At 52.5% G+C, this 20,819-nt stretch overlaps 1 protein-coding gene across 2 annotated transcripts in view; it reads left to right on the top strand.

Moving 5' to 3' along the window:
- The window catches only part of AK8 (adenylate kinase 8), a 424,031-nt gene that overhangs the window by 193,957 nt on the left and 209,255 nt on the right, over positions 1 to 20,819 (top strand). For both annotated transcript variants that reach the window (XM_069237123.1, XM_069237122.1), the window contains exon 5: positions 11,742 to 11,810. In XM_069237123.1, the coding sequence (XP_069093224.1) occupies positions 11,742 to 11,810 (69 nt within the window). The remainder of the gene's footprint in view (positions 1 to 11,741; positions 11,811 to 20,819) is intronic.

Raw genomic sequence — 20,819 nt, 5'->3', positions numbered from 1 at the left:
TCGGCCTTAGAAAGGTTCAAAGAGAGCAGGGCCACGGCCAAGTCGCTGGGCTTGCAAGCCACTTCTACTTCCTCCAGATTTTTTAGGATTTGGTCGTGGTTCCTCCTCCTCCTCCTTTCGAGGGAAATTCCAGCAACCCACCTCTGTTCTCTCCTATAGATCTTTCAGAGGGAGGGGTAGGGTCCGTACCAGGGGAGCCTCTCAGCAGCACTCTGCCTCTTCCTCTTCCTCTGGGGGGGGTGCAGCAGGGGAAGCAGCCTTAGGCTTCCACCAATTCCCACTCACTCCACTCCTGTGGGGGGAGGTTACTGGATTTTCTCCACAAGTGGGAGGTCATAACTTCAGACTCCTGGGTCACCAGCATTGTGGAAAAAGGCTACACCCTTCCCTTTCGGGAGTTTCCGCTCCCCATCCCGCCCCGTCCTTCCTACTGTTCAGAAGAACACCTCCTGTTACTAGAACAAGAGGTTCAAGTCCTCCTTTCAAAGGGCGCGGTGGAGTTGGTTCCAGAGCAGGAAAGGGGTCAAGGTTGTTACTCGAGATACTTCTGATTCCCAAGAAGGATGGTCGGTTGAGGCCAATCCTGGACCTGAGGATCTTGAATTGGTTCCTCAAACAGGAAAAGTTCAAGATGCTGACCCTAACTCAGGTGCTTTTGGCGCTGAACAATGGGGATTGGATGGTGTCTGTCGATTTGCAGGATGCTTACTTTCATATCCCGATACTCAAGTCGCACAGGAAGTATCTCCGGTTTGTGGTGGGGTCGCAGCACTATCAGTGTGCGGTCCTCCCGTTTGGTCTTACTTCAGCACCTCGAGTCTTCACGAAGGTGATGTCGGTGGTTGCAGCGGAGCTCAGAAGGAAGGGGATAGCAGTATTTCCTTATCTGGACGACTGGTTGATCAAAGCCAAGTCTCCGGAGCTCGTGTTGCATCACCTTCAGTCGACCACTCAGTTGTTGTTCGACCTGGGTTTTTCGGTGAACATGCCCAAATCTCACCTAGAGCCCTCACAGCGCCTCCTGTTCATAGGGTCAGTACTGGATACAACATTGAATCGAGCCTTTCCTCCGCCTCAGCGGATTCAGGACATTCAGGCGTTGGTTCCAATGTTTCGAATTGGGGCGGTTATTCCGGTACTCAAGGTCCTACGTCTGTTCGGTCTGTTTGCTTCTTGCATACTGTTGGTCACACATGCTCGCTGGCACATGAGGGCTCTTCAGTGGTGCCTCCGAAGGCAGTGGTCTCAACCCAAAGGAGATCTCGAAGGCTCGGTGAGGATCTCCAGAGATGCTGCCACGGATTTGAAATGGTGGATTGCGGACGGCAATCTGTCCTGAGGAAGGCCGTTCTCGCAACCTCCACCTCTGGCCACAGTAATAACGGATGCTTCCACTCTAGGGTGGGGAGCTCATCTGGGGGACCTGGAGGTCAAAGGTCTTTGGTCTCCAGTAGAACAGATGTTTCATATAAATCTGTTGGAGTTACGGGCTGTACGTCTGGCTCTCAAGGCCTTCCTCCCATCCCTTCGCGGTCAGTCGGTTCAGGTCCTGATGGACAATACTACCGCAATGTGGTATATAAACAAACAGGGAGGGGTAGGGTTGTACCTTCTCTGCAGAGAAGCTCTTCGGCTATGGTCCTGGGCAAAGGACCATCAGATTTGCTTGGTAGCGAATCATCTGGCCGGAGTCTTGAATGTACGTGCGGACAGTCTCAGTCGCCATTTCTCGTACGATCACGAGTGGCGCCTCCATCCAGATCAAGTCCGTCTAATCTTCCAGATGTGGGGGTTTCCTCGGATAGATCTGTTTGCCACTCGGGAGAACTCACGCTGCCCGTTATTCTGCAGCCTCCAGTATCCGAGACAAGGAGCATTGGGGGACGCGTTTCAGCTGACCTGGTGCGACCAGTTGCTTTACGCGTTTCCCCCCATACCTTTGATTCCTCGAGTTTTGAGGAAAATACGCCAAGACTGGGCCCAAGTCATCTTAATAGCTCCGGATTGGCCAAGGAGGGTATGGTACAAGGACCTTCTCCAACTCTCTCTGTGCCCTCTGCTCCGTCTCCCTCTCAGGGCAGACCTCCTCCCGCAGTCGCAGGGGCAGGTTTTACACCCCCACCTCCAGAGCCTGCACCTTCATGCCTGGAGATTGAACGGGGCAACCTGAGTTCTTTCTCTCTCCCGCCTGATGTAGTGGATGTTATCTTAGCGGCCAGGCGACACTCAACTAAATCTATCTACGCTAATAGGTGGTCTAAATTTGTGGTTTGGTGTGGAGAGAGGCAGATTGATCCCTTACGTGCTCACTTGTCAGATGTTTTATCTTTTGCATGGTCTCTAGCTCAGAAGGGTTGTGCAGTGGCTACGGTTAAGGGTTACTTGTCTGCCCTTTCAGCCTTTCTTTGCCTCCCAGACCAGCCTTCTTTGTTCAAATCCCCTATAGTACTTAGGTTCTTGAAGGGTCTTATGAATAAATTCCCTCCCACTCCTTTCGTTATGCCTCAATGGGATTTAAACTTGGTTCTAACTTTCCTTATGGGGTCCCCTTTTGAGCCTATGCATTCTTGCCCCATAAGATTATTGGTCCTAAAGACGGTTTTTCTGGTTGCAATTACTTCTGCAAGGAGAGTGAGTGAGTTGCAAGCTCTATCTGTGAAGCCCCCTCATACCTCTTTTTATGGGGATAAGGTGGTGTTGAGGACCAAGGCTGCTTTCCTCCCGAAGGTTGTTTCACCCTTTCATATGGCCCAGACGATAACTCTTTCCACATTTTATCCTCCGCCTCATCCTTCAAAGGAAGAAGAGAGACTTCACCGCTTAGATCCAAGGAGGGCGCTAAGCTTTTATATAGACAGAACGAAGGATTTCAGGCTGGAGGACCAGCTCTTCATCGGGTACGTGGGAAAGAGGAGAGGAAAGGCAGTCCACAAGAGAACACTCTCCAGGTGGATTGTTCTTTGCATTAAAATGTGTTACTCTTTAGCAAAGAAAGAACCCCCTGATGGTATAAGAGCTCATTCCACCAGAGCTAAATCGGCCTCTTCGGCCTTGGCTAGGGGTGTTCCTGTGGTTGACATCTGCAAGGCCGCAACTTGGTCATCCCTTCACACTTTTGCGAAGCATTACTGCTTGGACTCTGAGGTCAGAAGGGATGGCCATTTTGCACGGTCGGTGCTGCAGGATTTCTTGGTTTGACCATTCAGGCTCCCTCCACCGAGCGCGGTACTGCTTTGGGACTCTATTCATTAGGTGAGGAATCCACAGGTAGTTGTATCCATCAGAAGAACGAGTTACTTACCTTCGGTAACGACTTTTCTGGTGGATACATTAGCTACCTGTGGATTCCTCACGGCGGGGACCTCTTATTGCCTGTATGACGTCAGACGGCGTCGCGTGGGCAATTGTGACATCCTCGTCGACGTGCAGAAGCTAGGAAGAAGATTTCCGTCGAATGCTGGCGCAATGGGAGTATTCATTAGGTGAGGAATCCACAGGTAGCTAATGTATCCACCAGAAAAGTCGTTACCGAAGGTAAGTAACTCGTTCTTCTACTGCCCTCCGGCGGGTAAGCCTACCCATCACAGGCTCAGTCAGCGCTGCATCACCTGCCTTCCAGCAGGTAAGCCTGCCCACCACAGGCAGTGCTGCCTCACCTGCCCTCAGCAGGTAAGCCTGCCCATCACAGGGCCAGACAGCTGTACCTCACCTGCCCTCCATCAGGTAAGCCTGCCCATCACAGCTCATGCAGAGTTGCCACTAATGCCCTCCAACGGGTAAGCCTGCCCATCACAGGCTCAGACAGCGCTGCCTCACCTGCCCTCCAGCGGGTAAGGCTGCCCATCACAGGCTCGGACGGCGCAGACTCGCCTGCCCTCCAGCGGGTAAGCCTGCCCATCACATGGTCTTTGATCTGTTTCTATACTTCACCTGGTGCCTGTACCTGGTTCCAGGGCAAGGTGACGTGGTCAGATCTTTTCATTGTCAATCAGACTCTACTCCTGAGGCCCACCTTGTGACATGGACATGGGCTAGACACTGAAAGCTCGAGCCTTGCTGGAGCCACGTGCCTGACTTTGGCTCGGCAAGTGGTCCCATAGGACTTCTGAGCTAAACAAGCATTGGCAAAGCCAATAAGTTTTGCCTATATGAGGGGTATTGGCTTTGCCAATGTCTTTTAGCCATGTTGTAACAGTAGAGTAGAGTGGCTTAGCTTAGAGCGGTGTGGAATGGCATAGAGTGGATGGGAGTACAGTGTCGTAGAGTGAAGTGGCATACAGTGGAATGGTGTAGAGTGGCATAGAGTCAAGTGACGTGGAGTTGAGTCATGTAGAGTGGTGTAGAGTGGAGAGGCGTAGAGTGTGGTAGAGTGAAGTGGCACTGAGTGGATAGGAGTAGAGTCGAATGACAGAGTCGAATGTTGTAGAGTGGAGTGGCGTAGAGTGGACGGGAGTTGAGTGGAGTGGCGTAGAGTCGAGTGACAGTTGAATGACACAGAGTGGGATAGAGTAGAGTGTCATAGAGTAAAGAGGCGTAGAATGGGGTAGAGTAGAGTGGCTTAGAGTGAAGTGGCATAGAGTGGACTGGGGTTGACTTGAGTGGTGTAGAGGGAAGACGAGTGGCATGGCGGAGAGTGGTGTGGCATGGAGTAGAGTGGTTTGGAGTGGCGTACTATAGTGTGGCCACTGTGTGGAGTATAGTGGTGCAGCGTAGAGTGGACTGGCTTAGAGTGCCAGAATAGAGTTGCATAGAATGTAGTGGTGTGGAACACAGTGCTGTAGAGTGCAGGGGCACAGAGTAGAGTGGTGTAGAGTCTCGCGGAGTAGAGTGTCATAGAGTGCAGTTGCATAGAGTAAAGTTATGCAGAGTAGGGTGGAGTGGTGTAGAGTGAAGTGCCATGGAGTGGAGTCGTGCAGAGAGAGAAGATTGGTTTAGAAAGCAGTGCCATAGAGTGGAGTGGCACAGAGTAGAGTAGAGTGGTACAGAGGGGAGTGGTGTTGAGTGAAGTGCCATGGAGTGGAGTCGTGCAGAGAGAGAAGATTGATTTGGAGAGCAGTGCCATAGAGTGCAGTGGCACAGAGTAGAGTAGAGTTGAGTGGTACAGAGGGGAATGGTGTAGAGTGAAGTGCCATGGAGTGGAGTCGTGCAGAGTAGAGAAGAGTGGTTTAGAAAGCAGTGCCATAGAGTGCAGTGGCACAGAGTACAGTAGAGTGGCATACAGTGCAATGGTGTAGAGTGAAGTGATGCAGAGTAGAAAGGAGTAGTGTAGAGTGGATTGGCATAGGGTGCAGAGTGGAGTGGCAAAGAGTGGAGTGATGCAGAATGCAGTGGCTTAGATTGGTGTAGAGTAGCGTAGAGGGCATTGGTGTAGAGTGCAGCGCTACAGAGAACAGTAGAGTGGCATAGAGTCCAGTGGTGTAGAGTAGAGTGGCCTACAGTGCAGTAGCCTATGCCAGAGCCTCATTTCTAGTTCTACGGGCTCCTTAATTTCTGGACAGGAGCCACTCTCATGGGTTTTGTCAACCTTTCACTGAGGCACTGCACTGGTAAGCACTTTATTTTGGGGAAAGTAGATGAACACAGTTGAAACAATAGTTTACTCATTAAATGAGATTTGTGGGACAATTAGTAATGTTGCAACTTTCTTTATTTGGAAAGCACGCAGAATCACTGTCACACTTTACAGTAAAGGGATATGTATATTGTGTGCCTCAACAATGGGCCTATACCCTGCCATAGATGAGCTGATTTGCTTACATTGTTGGGCAGAGCGGGGGTGGAATGGAAAATAAGCAACATGGAAGGGGGGCTTGGGCGGCAAGTAAAAGAAGTTACATGGGCGGGGATATGAGGGATGGACTTGAAACACAAGCACTCATATGGCATCCTTGAACCACCCCCTGTCCTGCCTATTGGCTTAATTTTGTTTGACCAATAACTTTGTGTTTCACCACTGCGCATATTAGTTGCTCAATGTTCACCAGTAGCACATGGTATGTTTTGTTCAGTTGAGCCGCCTATTGGCTGTGACATGGCATTAGCCATTACTTTCTGTATCCAGTTTCGCCGCCTATTGGCTTTGACATTGCATTAGCCATTACATTCTGTATTCTGCCTATTGGCTTTGACATGCTGTATCCAGTCTAGCCGCCTATTGGCTTTGACATTGCATTCCTATTGGCTTTGACATGATGTATTCAGTTTAGCTGCCTATTGACTTTGACATGCTATTAGATATTCTGCCTATTGGCTTTGACATGATATTATACATTGCATTTTGTATTCAGCTCAGCTGCCTATTGGCTTTGACATGACACTAGACATTGCATTTGATATCTAGGTTAGCTGCCTATTGCCTTTAACGTGGAGTTAGACATTGCAGTTGAGAATCCAAGCTGTATTTTTTCCAAGCTGTGTTTTTGCACAAGATGAACCAAGATGTTTTTCTCACAGTGGACTAGACATGATAAGAGAGGGTACAATGGGTGTTTTTCTCTCCGCTTGAGCCTGGGAAGAGGAGTAGTCTCGGAGACCTGGCCAGTCTCCAAAGGCTTGCTCAGTTTTCCCGAGTCTGAGAGGAGGGGGCACACCTTTGTAACGAATGTCACAGGCTGCAGAGATTCAGATTCAAATCTGCCTGACTTCGTGCTGGAACGAGGCGCCCGTTGCCAGTATCCCGTGTGGGTAGATTAATCTTTCTCGCAGCTGACAGGGAGTCATCAGCTTGCAGACCTTAGAAAGATGAAGCTGTAAATAGTTTCCCACACGGTGAAGTATTTGTTTTGCTTTGCATTCAATATCTTATAAATATAACCTGCTGTGTATATTGCAAACTGATATATTTTGTTTGATTAACGCGGGCTTGAAAGCTACTAATTCGTCATTCATAAAAATTGTGGTTGGGGAAGAATTAACAACAATAAAAGTCTTCTTTGAACTCAGAAGTGCATTTCTGGTGTGTTATGTTAGTGCTTAAGAACTAGATAAGAGAAAAGCACTACACCCCCTATTTCCCCCCCCCCCCCCCAAAAAAAAGTAGTTTCAAAACCTCGAGGAGTGGAAAAACACAAGTACTTGGTCCATGCTCCAGGGAAGGGCCAAGCAGAAAAAGCGGACATGATGCATGCATGCGATGACAAATGGGAGCAAAGCAAATGGAAGAGACGCTGAATCGTAACAAATGATGAGCTAGCGGTTGGCTCTAAGCCCGCTCGATGTGAATTAAATGTCTCGCAGAGACAGTGCAGACGAGGTCTGGACCAAACGTAAAAACGAGTTGAGACCACTTCTAGATTCTGTCTCCTCTGCTCATTCCACCTCCTTTGTGCACACTCACACATTTCTCCTAGCTGCCCTTGAGGAGGCTTTACACCTCAATAGTACACATGCAGACAGGCCGCAGCACTGGCCTGCACCTCCTGTGCTGCCCCACAGGCTGGAGAACAGGCAGAGAGCACCTTCCAATTCACTTCTACCTTAGGGAGCGAAGCCAGATCACTGCAGCAGCACAGGCGAGGCAAGGAGCGCCTAACAAACACTGCGTTCAGTTTCTAGGCACTGGATCAGTGCTCCTGGCTGGATGTTGTCCTTGTGTTCCCCATGCTGAAGCTCTTCTTGATCTGAGGCAAGGTTTTTGCACTGAGCTGCCATGGCCACTGCATCCCCCAGTGTGAAGGAAAGAGGGAGCAAGATGGACAATCCAGAAAGGGAGGGGAAGAAAGGACAGGATGTGAGTGGATTCACACTTAATGTTTTATTTTTTCTGGCTCGACTCGTGCTTTGGCTCTTAAAACCAGGCCTGACTCGTCTTGTGATTTTGCTCCTAAAAACCAGGCTGGACTCCTGGCTTGGCTTTGCTTTGGCTCTTGAAACCAGACCTGACTCCTGGCTCTGCTTGTGCTCTGGATTTTAAAACCAGGCCAAACTCCTGGCTCGGCTTGTGCTCTGACTCTTAAAACCAGACTGGACCCCTGGCTCGACTCGTGCTTTAGCTTTTCAAACCAGGCCGAACTCCTGGCTCAGCTTGTGCTTTGACTCTTAAGACTAGGCAAGACCCCTGGCTGGGCTCGTGCTTTGCCTCTTAAAACCAGACCTGACTCCTGGCTCGGCTCGTGCTTTGGATCTTAAAACCAGGCCTGACTCCTGGCTCAGCTTGTGCTTTGACTCTTAAGACTAGGCAAGACCCCTGGCTCGGCTCGTGCTTTGCCTCTTAAAACCAGGCCTGACTCCTGGCTCGGCTCATGCTTTGCCTCTTAAAACAAGGCCGAACTTCTGGCTCGGCTTGTGCTTTGACTCTTAAGACTATGCAAGACCCCTGGCTCGGCTCGTGCTTTGCCTCTTAAAACCAGGCCTGACTCGGCTCGTGCTTTGGATCTTAAAACCAGGCCTGACTCCTGGCTCGGCTTGTGCTTTGACTCTTACGACTAGGCAAGACCCCTGGCTCGGCTCGTGCTTTGCATCTTAAAACCAGTCCTGACTCCTGGCTCGGCTCGTGCTTTGCCTCTTAAAACAAGGCCGAACTTCTGGCTCGGCTTGTGCTTTGACTCTTAAGACTAGGCCAGACTCCTGGTTCGGATCGTACTTTGGCTCTTAAACGCAGGCCAGACTCCTAGCATTGGCTTGTACTTTGACTCCTTAGACTAGGCAAGACCCCTGGCTCGGCTCGTGCTTCGCCTCTTAAACCCAGGCCGGACTCCTGGCTCGGCTTGTGCTTTGACTCTTAAGACTAGGCCAGACTCCTGGCTCGGCTCGTGCTTCGCCTCTTAAACCCAGGCCGGACTCCTGGCTCGGCTTGTACTTTGACTCTTAAGACTGGGCTGGACCCCTGAATTTCCAAGTGTGCCCACCTCCACTTCTGTACCCCTCATCTGGCCTGTGTTCCTCACTCAAGACCCCTCTGCATGCCCTTCAGTCTGGAGCTGTACAAATGTTCACATTCATTCTGCCTGCTCGGGGTCATAAGGCATGGGGTGACCCCTTGAGGGAGGCCATCGTACCCCCTTACTCCATCTGCACATGTGTGCCAGGCCCTTTACATACCTGTGCCTGCAGGGCCCCAGTAGTACAGTGCTATTTATTGCACCTGATAAATAACGATACCTGGGAATCATTAATTATTACATTCGATAATTAGCACCTATTAAGAGTTCCACCCTTTTAAATGGGGATAAACATGCAGCCTTTGCTGTTTACCCGCACACATCCTCGTGTCCCCATATTTCCGGGCATTTGTCACCGAATCTATTTTGGCATGTTTGACTGAAAGAATTGATTTTATAGTGCCTGTGGTGGTATCTCATCCAGCCATGGCGCATCATCCAGGCCTCACAGGACTTCCTTTTACCACCCGGCTCTTAACCCTGCCCTAAGACAACCTGGTGTGCCCTGAAGATTTATGCAACTTGCTCCCCAAATATTACAGCAACTACTAAAGGGCATCTTCCATGGCATCACTGTGCTTTCTTCGGGGGGGGGGGTTACTGAGTACCATCGCATGCACAGCAGAGTGCTCCTGTGGTACCACCGCGCCGTGGCGGGCGGGAGGGTTAGGGATCCGGGCCTTTGCACCCCTAAACGTACATTGGGCAACCCTTCACACGTTCAGGTGACTGCTGTGTTGGAAGACAATTTTGCCCTGAAGCAGCTGACTCCTCGTCTTAAAGGCCGAAACACGTTGACAGCAGCCCCTGAGTCAGTGGTGGTGTGGCAAACATTTCCGAAGAGAGACCCACCCCTCCAAATCTGGGGTCTTCCTTCAGATAAAATGTAACAAATGTCCCCGTTTGCTAGGAGTTTGCTCCAGTATGTGGAGTATTCTTGCTTTTTGCTGCCTGGTATTAACATGCTTGATGCAGGGGCTTAGCTTGGTGAGTAACATTGGGGGGGGGGGAAGTGAGCGAGTTCAGATTGTCCACCAATCATCTTGTGTATATTGTAAAATACATTATATGACGTGTAGGGTGCTGGGGCGGAGCCTAAGGGCGGCGGAACATGGGAGGAATGAGGACTGGTACGAGTATTAAGTGAGAGAAAAGACAGTATTTCGAAAGTTAACCAACATTTTTGAGGACTTCTAAAACGGAGGGGGAGGGGGGCGACTGTGTGCGTTTTTTTCTGTGTAAAGATTCCTGGTGAAATCCAACAGACGCCTCCCCTACCTGGCTGAAACCATCTGTACCCTACTATTTATCAGAAAATACATTTATTAGGAGGATGTAACACCCCCAACACCCCCCCACCCCCCTAAAAGGCCACGCCCTTGGCTTGATCGGGCGTTGGCAGACACTATAGAGAGGGTCCCCTGATATGCCACTCCTGCCACCGCCCACTCCGCTGCCGAGAAGACCTCTGTTCCCTGAACTCTGAATGAGATGGCAGAACCGAGAGGAGGGTGGACATAGGCTTCACCCTCCGGCCAGCGCCCCGAGGGCCTGGCCTCTTGGGGATGTTGTTTCTCTGTTGCACTCGGTGTGACTGTAAGCAGACTCGTCCCTGGCAGGCAGTGCCAGCCTGTTCTGCCCTCTCCGAGCCATGCCCTCCTCAGGCCAGAGGGCACAGTGCCTCCTAGCCTGCAGGTTCGGGGGCATCGCCGGATGGCACGAGGGCCAGAGCCTGTCAGCGTCTGTAAGCGGCACCCGAGACTCCTCTTGCATGGCTGTGGCAACAGGAGTATTTTAAGGATTTGGGGGGCCCGGGGCCAAACGTATTTTGGGGCCTCTGTTCAGGACACCTTTGAATATATGATCCAATTTCTGCTTTTTGACCTGTTTGACCAGGTCACTGACAGTGCACAGGCACACTGGTCCACATCCTGTTACCATCTAATGTTCAGGGGCAGTGGTGTGTGTTTGTAACACAGCAGCAGCTCACTAACATTACTGCAAATAATCTCTGTGACACCTTCCATTTCTCATCTGTCAGCTCCTTTTTTAATGTAAAAGAACGTTTTTATGGATGTTGCGTGAAACATAAACACACATTTCTCTGCAAAAAGTTTGTAATAGACTCACACACCACCCACACAAAAAACAAATAAAAGGAAAACAGTATTTAAAAGCCATCTGTTTCAGAATAATTAAAGGTTATCAGGGAAAAACTGTCTGCAGAACAGAGCTGGCTCTTTCGGGGGGCCTGAGAGGCTGGGGGCCCTGGGAAAGAGCCCACTTTACCCAGGCCTTAAAACGGCTCTGGCTGGCAGGCAGTGGCCGCCGCTTGTGCCCTCCTCACGCACATCCTTCGGGTGGAGTCAGGGCACACATCTCGTGAATATATGTGACTTAAACCAGGCCAGAGGGACCATCGCCTCTCAGATTGTAGACTCCAGGCCAGGGGTCCAGGGGCCACCGCCGGATGGCACCAGCGCCTGCCAGCAGTCGCCAACATTTCTTGACATGACACATCAAAGATGCCAGCCTGACATCGGCTGGCGCACGGAACAGCAGGTACACCTTCGGAAGGGAAGCGCTCAAAGGCGCGCAGCAGCCCCCCAGCAGCGAGACCCCGCAGGAGATGGGGGGCGCCCCCCACCACCCACCGGGCCGGCTCGGAAACCTGCCTTTTCCCGTGTATTTTTTACCTTTCTGCGGCGTTGCCTGCAGAATGACTGATTTTGGGGACGGTTTGGGGGCGAGGGGGGCTGCGGGCGGGGATGGCTGGCGCCTGAGCAGGCTGCAAACATTTCCTTTTGAACTCCTTTGTAAATATTCATTCTTAGCTCTGTCTTTTTTTGTTCTTTTCTCCAGGAAATTCCCAGCGCGCTGTGGGCCAAGCTGGTTGCGCAACGGCTGTCAAAAGTGGACTCCATCAAACGGGTAGGAAGGCCCCGCGGGGCGACGCGCATCTCTGCCCGGGCCCGTCCTGGAATGCGGGGTTCAGAGGGGAGCGGCGGGGGCTTCATTAGCCACATAAAGGGGGAAATGAACTTCTGCATATGCTAATCTGGGAACACGCGGCTGATCAAAGCCGAACAAGCGGGGCCGTGTCTGTGGCCCGGGGCAAACGCTGCGCCAAAGCGCCTGGGCTCCGCGTCCAGGCGCTGCACACCCTCGTCCACAGGCACTAGATTTAGATGACACTAACCTGATTTTTTAAAACTTTTTTGTCCTCATATAAATACCCCTCCTGTTAATAAATGCCACGCCGTGAGAGTGGGTCCGGTGCCTGACTATACAAGGCTGTGAGAGACTGACCATACAAGGATGTGAGAGACTGACTATGTAAGGCCGTGAGAGTGGGTCTGTGGCCTGACCATACAAGGATGTGAGAGACTATGTAAGGCCGTGAGAGTGGGTCTGTGGCCTGACCATACAAGGATGTGAGAGACTGACTACACAAGGCCGTGAGAGTGGGTCTGCTGCTGACCATACAAGGATGTGAGAGACTGACTATACAAGGCCGTGAGAGTGGGTCCGCTGCCTAACCATACAAGGATGTGAGAGACTGACTACACAAGGCCGTGACAGTGGGTCTGCTGCTGACCATACAAGGATGTGAGAGACTGACTACACAAGGCCGTGACAGTGGGTCTGTGGTCTGACCATACAAGGATGTGAGAGACTGACTATACAAGGCCGTGAGAGTGGGTCTGTGGCCTGACCATACAAGGATGTGAGAGACTGACTATACAAGGCCGTGAGAGTGGGTCTGTGGCCTGACCATACAAGGATGTGAGAGACTGACTATACAAGCCGTGAGAGTGAGAGTGGGTCCGCTGCCTGACCATACAAGGATGTGAGAGACTGACTATACAAGGCCGTGAGAGTGGATCCGCTGCCTGACCATACAAGGATGTGAGAGACTGACTATACAAGGCCGTGAGAGTGAGAGTGGGTCCGGTGCCTGACCATACAAGGATGTGAGAGACTGACTATACAAGGCCGTGAGAGTGAGAGTGGGTCCGGTGCCTGACCATACAAGGATGTGAGAGACTGACTATACAAGGCCGTGAGAGTGGATCCGCTGCCTGACCATACAAGGATGTGAGAGACTGACTATACAAGGCCGTGAGAGTGAGAGTGGGTCCGGTGCCTGACCATACAAGGATGTGAGAGACTGACTATACAAGGCCGTGAGAGTGAGAGTGGGTCCGGTGCCTGACCATACAAGGATGTGAGAGACTGACTATACAAGGCCGTGAGAGTGGGTCCGGTGCCTGACCATACAAGGATGTGAGAGACTGACTACACAAGGCTGTGAGAGTGGGTCTGTGGCCTGACCATACAAGGATGTGAGAGACTGACTACACAAGGCCGTGAGAGTGGGTTCGGTGCCTGACCATACAAGGATGTGAGAGACTGACTATACAAGGCCGTGAGAGTGGGTCTGCTGCTGACCATACAAGGATGTGAGAGACTGACTACACAAGGCCGTGAGAGTGGGTCCACTGCCTGACCATACAAGGATGTGAGAGACTGACTATACAAGGCCGTGAGAGTGAGTCCGGTGCCTGACCATACAAGGATGTGAGAGACTGACTACACAAGGCCGTGAGAGTGGGTCTGCTGCTGACCATACAAGGATGTGAGAGACTGACTATACAAGGCAGTGAGAGTGGGTCCGGTGCCTGACCATACAAGGATGTGAGAGACTGACTATACAAGGCCGTGAGAGTGAGAGTGGGTCCGGTGCCTGACCATACAAGGATGTGAGAGACTGACTATACAAGGCCGTGAGAGTGAGAGTGGGTCCGGTGCCTGACCATACAAGGATGTGAGAGACTGACTACGCAAGGCCTTGAGTGTGGGTCTGTGGCCTGACCATACAAGGATGTGAGAGACTGACTACACAAGGCCGTGAGAGTGGGTCTGCTGCCTGACCATACAAGGATGTGAGACACTGACTACACAAGGCCGTGAGAGTGGGTCCAGTGCCTGACCATACAAGGATGTGAGAGACTGACCATACAAGGCCGTGAGAGTGGGTTCAGTGCCTGACCATACAAGGATGTGAGAGACTGACCATACAAGGCCGTGAGAGAAGGTCTGCTGCCCGACCATACAAGGATGTGAGAGACTGACCATACAAGGATGTGAGAGTGGGTCTGCTGCTGACCATACAGGTACAGAGAGGGGAGGGGAGCCGTCCACAGGTACAGAGAGGGGAGGGAACCTGCCCCCAGGTACAGAGAGTGGGGGGAAGCCGTCCCCAGGTACAGAGAGTGGAGGGAAGCCGTCCACAGGTGCAGAGAGGGGAAGGAACCTGTCCACATGTGCAGAGAGGGGAGGGAGCCGTCCACAGGTGCAGAGAGTGGAGGGAAGCCGTCCACAGGTACAGAGAGGGGAGGGAAGCCGTCCACAGGTACAGAGAGGGGAGGGAAGCCGTCCACAGGTGCAGAGAGGGGAGGGAAGCCGTCCACAGGTGCAGAGAGTGGAGGGGAGCCGTCCACAGGTACAGAGAGAGGAGGGGAGCCGCCCACAGGTACAGAGAGGGGAGGGAAGCCGCCCACAGGTACAGAGAGGGGGGGGAAGCCGCCCACAGGTACAGAGAGGGGAGGGAAGCCGTCCACAGGTACAGAGAGTGGAGGGAAGCTGTCCACAGGTACAGAGAGGGGAGGGAAGCCGTCCACAGGTACAGAGAGGGGGTGGGGGAAGCCGCCCACATGTACAGAGAGTGGAGGGAAGCCGTCCACAGGTACAGAGAGGGGAGGGAAGCCGCATACATGTACAGAGAGTGGAGGGAAGCCGTCCACAGGTACAGAGAGTGGAGGGAAGCCGTCCACAGGCACAGAGAGGGGAGGGAAGCCGTCCACATGTACAGAGAGGGGAGGGAAGCCGTCCACAGGTACAGAGAGGGGAAGGAACCTGTCCACAGGTACAGAGAGGGGAGGAGAAGCCGTCCACAGGTACAGAGAGGGGAGGGAAGCCGCCCACATGTACAGAGAGGGGAGGGGAGCCGCCCACATGTACAGAGAGGGGAGGGGAGCCGTCCACAGGTACAGAGAGGGGAGGGGAGCCGTCCACAGGTACAGAGAGGGGAGGGAAACCGTCCACAGGTACAGAGGGGAGGGGGAAGCCGTCCACAGGTACAGAGAGGGGAAGGAACCTGTCCACAGGTACAGAGAGTGGAGGGAAGCTGTCCACAGGTACAGAGAGGGGAGGGAAGCCGTCCACAGGTACAGAGAGGGGATGGAAGCCGTCCACATGTACAGAGAGGGGATGGAAGCCGTCCACAGGTACAGAGGGGAGGGGAGCCGTCCACAGGTACTGAGAGGGGAGGGGAGCCGTCCACAGGTACTGAGAGGGGAGGGGAGCCGTCCACAGGTGCAGAGAGTGGAGGGAAGCCGTCCACATGTACAGAGAGGGGAGGGGAGCCGTCCACAGGTACAGAGAGGGGAGGGGAGCCGTCCACAGGTGCAGAGAGTGGAGGGAAGCCGTCCACATGTACAGAGAGGGGAGGGGAGCCGTCCACAGGTACAGAGAGGGGAGGGGAGCCGTCCACAGGTACAGAGAGTGGAGGGAAGCCGTCCACATGTACAGAGAGGGGAGGGGAGCCGTCCACAGGTACAGAGAGGGGAGGGGAGCCGTCCACAGGTACAGAGAGGGGATGGAAGCCGTCCACATGTACAGAGAGGGGAGGGGAGCCGTCCACAGGTACAGAGAGGGGAGGGAAGCCGTCCACAGGTACAGAGAGGGGAGGGAAGCCGTCCACAGGTACAGAGGGGAGGGGAGCCGTCCACAGGTACTGAGAGGGGAGGGGAGCCGTCCACAGGTACAGAGAGGGGATGGAAGCCGTCCACATGTACAGAGAGGGGATGGAAGCCGTCCACAGGTACAGAGGGGAGGGGAGCCGTCCACAGGTACAGAGAGGGGAGGGAAGCCGTCCACATGTACAGAGAGGGGATGGAAGCCGCCCACATGTACAGAGAGGGGAGGGGAGCCGTCCACAGGTACAGAGGGGAGGGGAGCCGTCCACAGGTACAGAGGGGAGGGGAGCCGTCCACAGGTACTGAGAGGGGAGGGGAGCCGTCCACAGGTGCAGAGAGTGGAGGGAACCCGTCCACACACAGAGTGTGGAGGGAGGTCGCCCACAGGTGCGGGGGGGCTGCCCACAGCAGGTACAGAGAGTGGAGGGAACCTGTCCACATAGTGTGGAGGGAGGTCGCCCACAGGTGCAGAGAGTAAGGTACATCAGGCCGTGTTACAGAGGTGGCGGAGGGAGACCTCGTGGACCTTTGCACAGGTGCAGGCCCAGCCCACACTGCTAGTCGTATTTTTCTGGCTGTAAATGTTAAAACACTGTCGGAGGCGCTTGGCGGGCCTGTCTGCAGCCCAGTGCTTTATGTCCCCTCCCTGGGCCTTCCGCAGCTATTAATTGCGGCACTTTCGGCACTGACAGCCGACGAGCCCACCGCTCTGGCACTGCTCTGACGAGCGCCGGTGTTCTAGTTGTCAGCCGGGCCTCGGAGGAGCGCCTAGTTTGACGAACAGCTCTGCCGAGGCGCTGTGCGTCGCGGTAAATCTTCGCTAAGTGTGCCTGGAGTTGCAGGGGATCGGGCTCCGGGGTGCAGAGGATACCCACAGCCAGGACTAGGTCGGGCCCAGGGGCTTGTAAAGCCGAGGCGACGGCCTGTCATCCTTCTGGGGCCGGTCCTTCGAGGCACTCGAGGAAGCGGTTCTGAGACCTCTCAGGGGTGTGAGGAGCTGTCACCGGCTGACAGATGCCTTCTGTGATGTCTCTGTTTTCTCTCAGCCTGCCTTCTGGCACCATTGACTGCTTTTTCTTTTTATTCAAGAAACGAATTAATCATTCCGTCAATAAACAAACCACCCAGTTGTTTGGTTTTTAAAGTGTATGTTTGGTTTTTAAAGGGTACAGCCTTTGTTTGTTGTAAGTGGATTTTTGTCCAACTCTGTGGATGACCATTGGAATCCACGATTAGGCGCCTCAGCTCCCAGATGCTGGTCAGAGGCAGCAAGCACTATATACATGTAATTACAGTCCCAGTCCTGCTGCAAGATGGCCGCTCCCTGGGCCCTGAGCAGTGGGTTCCACCCCAACACTCTGCCCTCTGACCTGCCACCTTACAGGGTCAGCACCCACGTGACCTACTCCCAGCTTCACAGCTCTCATCTGTTGCTGCTGTCAAGGAACTAAAGTCCAAGTGCCACACTCTTTAATAACATTCACTTATTTTACATACTGAAATATAACTCAATATCAAAAAGTTCGATCCAAGACTTGTCGCAAATAGATGCAAATTTTACTATAATAATGATAGAACAAATATTCAGAAAGTTGCATTCTAACAACATCTTGGAAAGTAATACCGGACCTATTTTATAGATATCCAAGCAAGGCTCGCCTTTGCATTCTGTACGCATGGTCATCACCGGCTACATTACTAGGTAACCGGTGTAATGTATTGAAATTATGTATTGAACAATACTTAAAATTTACTGAATTCATTAATAGTTAAGATTCATGGCTTGAACATCCAGAAAGAATATTCCCCAGGATGTATCTCTAGTACGTATGTTTTGGTGAAGCTTTCCATCCTGTAGTAAAGATCTCTTCCCTCTCTCTCTGTCTGTGGACCACTGTTCCCAAGGTGGCCAGCTCGTGCTGTTCTCTTCTCTATCTCTGACTGTGGGCCACTGTTCCCAAGGTGGCCAGCTCGTGCTGTTCTCTTCTCTATCTCTGACTGTGGGCCACTGTTCCCAAGGTGGCCAGCTTGTGCAGTTCTCTTCTCCTCTGTCTCTCTGTCTGTGGACCACTGTTCCCAAGGTGGCCAGCTTGTGCATTTCTCTTCTCTGTCTCTCTGTCTGTGGACCACTGTTCCCAAGGTGGCCAGCTTGTGCAGTTCTCTTCTCCTCTGTCTCTCTGTCTGTGGACCACTGTTCCCAAGGTGGCCAGCTTGTGCATTTCTCTTCTCTGTCTCTCTGTCTGTGGACCACTGTTCCCAAGGTGGCCAGCTTGTGCAGTTCTCTTCTCCTCTGTCTCTCTCTATCTGTGGACCACTGTTCCCAAGGTGTCCAGCTCGTGCTGTTTTCTTCTCTGTCCCTCTATCTGTGGACCACTGTTCCCAAGGTGGCCAGCTTGTGCATTTCTCTTCTCTATCTCTGACTGTGGGCCACTGTTCCCAAGGTGGCCAGCTTGTGCATTTCTCTTCTCTATCTCTGTCTGTGGGCCACTGTTCCCAAGGTGGCCAGCTTGTGCAGTTCTCTTCTCCTCTGTCTCTCTATCTGTGGACCACTGTTCCCAAGGTGGCCAGCTTGTGCAGTTCTCTTCTCTGTCTCTCTGTCTGTGGGCCACTGTTCCCAAGGTGGCCAGCTTGTGCAGTTCTCTTCTCTGTCTCTCTGTCTGTGGGCCACTGTTCCCAAGGTGGCCAGCTTGTGCAGTTCTCTTCTCTATCTCTGTCTGTGGGCCACTGTTCCCAAGGTGGCCAGCTTGTGCATTTCTCTTCTCTGTCTCTCTGTCTGTGGACCACTGTTCCCAAGGTGGCCAGCTTGTGCAGTTCTCTTCTCCTCTGTCTCTCTCTATCTGTGGACCACTGTTCCCAAGGTGTCCAGCTCGTGCTGTTTTCTTCTCTGTCCCTCTATCTGTGGACCACTGTTCCCAAGGTGGCCAGCTTGTGCATTTCTCTTCTCTATCTCTGACTGTGGGCCACTGTTCCCAAGGTGGCCAGCTTGTGCAGTTCTCTTCTCTATCTCTGTCTGTGGGCCACTGTTCCCAAGGTGGCCAGCTTGTGCAGTTCTCTTCTCTGTCTCTCTGTCTGTGGGCCACTGTTCCCAAGGTGGCTAGCTTGTGCAGTTCTCTTCTCTATCTCTGTCTGTGGGCCACTGTTCCCAAGGTGGCCAGCTTGTGCAGTTCTCTTCTCTATCTCTGACTGTGGACCACTGTTCCCAAGGTGGCCAGCTTGTGCAGTTCTCTTCTCTGTCTCTCTGTCTGTGGGCCACTGTTCCCAAGGTGGCCAGCTTGTGCAGTTCTCTTCTCTATCTCTGACTGTGGGCCACTGTTCCCAAGGTGGCCAGCTTGTGCAGTTCTCTTCTCTGTCTCTCTGTCTGTGGGCCACTGTTCCCAAGGTGGCCAGCTTGTGCAGTTCTCTTCTCCTCTGTCTCTGTCTGTATGTGGGCCACTGTTCCCAAGGTGGCCAGCTTGTGCATTTCTCTTCTCTGTCTATGGGCCACTGTTCCCAAGGTGGCCAGCTTGTGCTGTTTTTTTCTCTGTCTGTCTGTGGGCCACTGTTCCCAAGGTGGCTAGAAGCAATCATTGAGTTCACCATTCACCGCCCTATGTGGCAGTCAGGCCTTCACCTACATCGCTCCTTCTCGTACATCGCCCCTAAAGCGTGGAATGACCTGAAGCTGCACATCAGAGCCCAGGCCCCACTTTCTGAGTTATACAAGAAGCTGCAGACCTGACTCTTCGAATAACCATCCAAGAAGCTGAAGACCTGGGGCTTCGGATAACCATCCAATAAGCTGAAAACCTGGGGCTTCGGATAACCATCCAAGAAGCTGAAGACCTGGGGGTTCGGATAACCATCCAAGAAGCTGAAGACCTGGGGCTTCGGATAACCATCCATTGGATATCCATCCAAGAAGCTGAAGACCTGGGGCTTCGGATAACCATCCCTTCCCGCCATAAGCAAGGTTAGGCTCACCCCTGATCAGCGTCAGGATACCTGCCCAGGCGATGCTGCGCTTTTACAAATCCTCTTAACGTGACACAACCTCAGTACCCCCATCCCTCACACACCACCACCTTCATAGATGTTTGATTCATGTTCCTAGTCTGTTCTGCATTTGTTTGTACAGTTATAAGCTATCCTCACAGGCCATCTTGTAAAGGAATCAAACTTTCAAATTTCCTTTGTTGCCTCAATTTATGGATTTCACATTACTAATTCAATTTTCATAGATTTTTCTTTAGGACGTTTCTACATCCAGCAGGAGATCACTCTTTAGGATTCCAGATTAATATGAGCTCAAGAATCCCTTCAAAATCTATATCTCGAAAAAGCGTTTTTTTTCTACTTGTCTCCACCATGATGCCTAGGTTGCCTTTCAGGCTGCCCACGACCTATGGTAGAAATGTCTCCACTATGGCGGCTTGGCTGCCTCACTTGCTGCCTGTGGCCTATGGTAGAAATGTTTCCACTATGACGCTGGGCTGATTCTCTGGCTGCCTGCGGCTTATGGTAGAAAGGTCTCCACTATGGCGGCTTGGCTGCCTCACTTGCTGCCTGTGGCCTATGGTAGAAATGTTTCCACTATGACGCTGGGCTGATTCTCTGGCTGCCTGCGGCTTATGGTAGAAAGGTCTCCACTATGGCGGCTTGGCTGCCTCACTTGCTGCCTGTGGCCTATGGTAGAAATGTTTCCACTATGGCGCTTGGCTGCCTCTCTGGCTGCCTGCGGCTTATGGTAGAAAGGTCTCCACTATGGCGCTTGGCTGCCTCACTTGCTGCCTGTGGCCTATGGTAGAAAGGTCTCTACTATGGCGCTTGGCTGCCTCACTTGCTGCCTGCGGCTTATGGTAGAAATGTCTCCACTATGACGCTGGGCTGATTCTCTGGCTGCCTGCGGCTTATGGTAGAAAGGTCTCCACTATGGCGCTTGGCTGCCTCACTTGCTGCCTGTGGCCTATGGTAGAAATGTCTCCACTATGGCGGCTTGGCTGCCTCTCTGGCTGCCTGCGGCTTATGGTAGAAAGGTCTCCACTATGGCGGCTTGGCTGCCTCACTTGCTGCCTGCGGCTTATGGTAGAAAGGTCTCCACTATGGCGGCTTGGCTGCCTCACTTGCTGCCTGTGGCCTATGGTAGAAATGTCTCCACTATGGCACCTAGGTTCCCTCTCTGGCTGCGTTTGACCTGTGGTAG

Source organism: Pleurodeles waltl, chromosome 6, assembly GCF_031143425.1.
Source record: "Pleurodeles waltl isolate 20211129_DDA chromosome 6, aPleWal1.hap1.20221129, whole genome shotgun sequence".
Classification (NCBI taxonomy): domain Eukaryota; kingdom Metazoa; phylum Chordata; class Amphibia; order Caudata; family Salamandridae; genus Pleurodeles; species Pleurodeles waltl.
The sequence above is the reverse complement of the archived record's forward strand: the minus strand, read 5'-3'. Positions and strand labels throughout refer to the sequence as shown.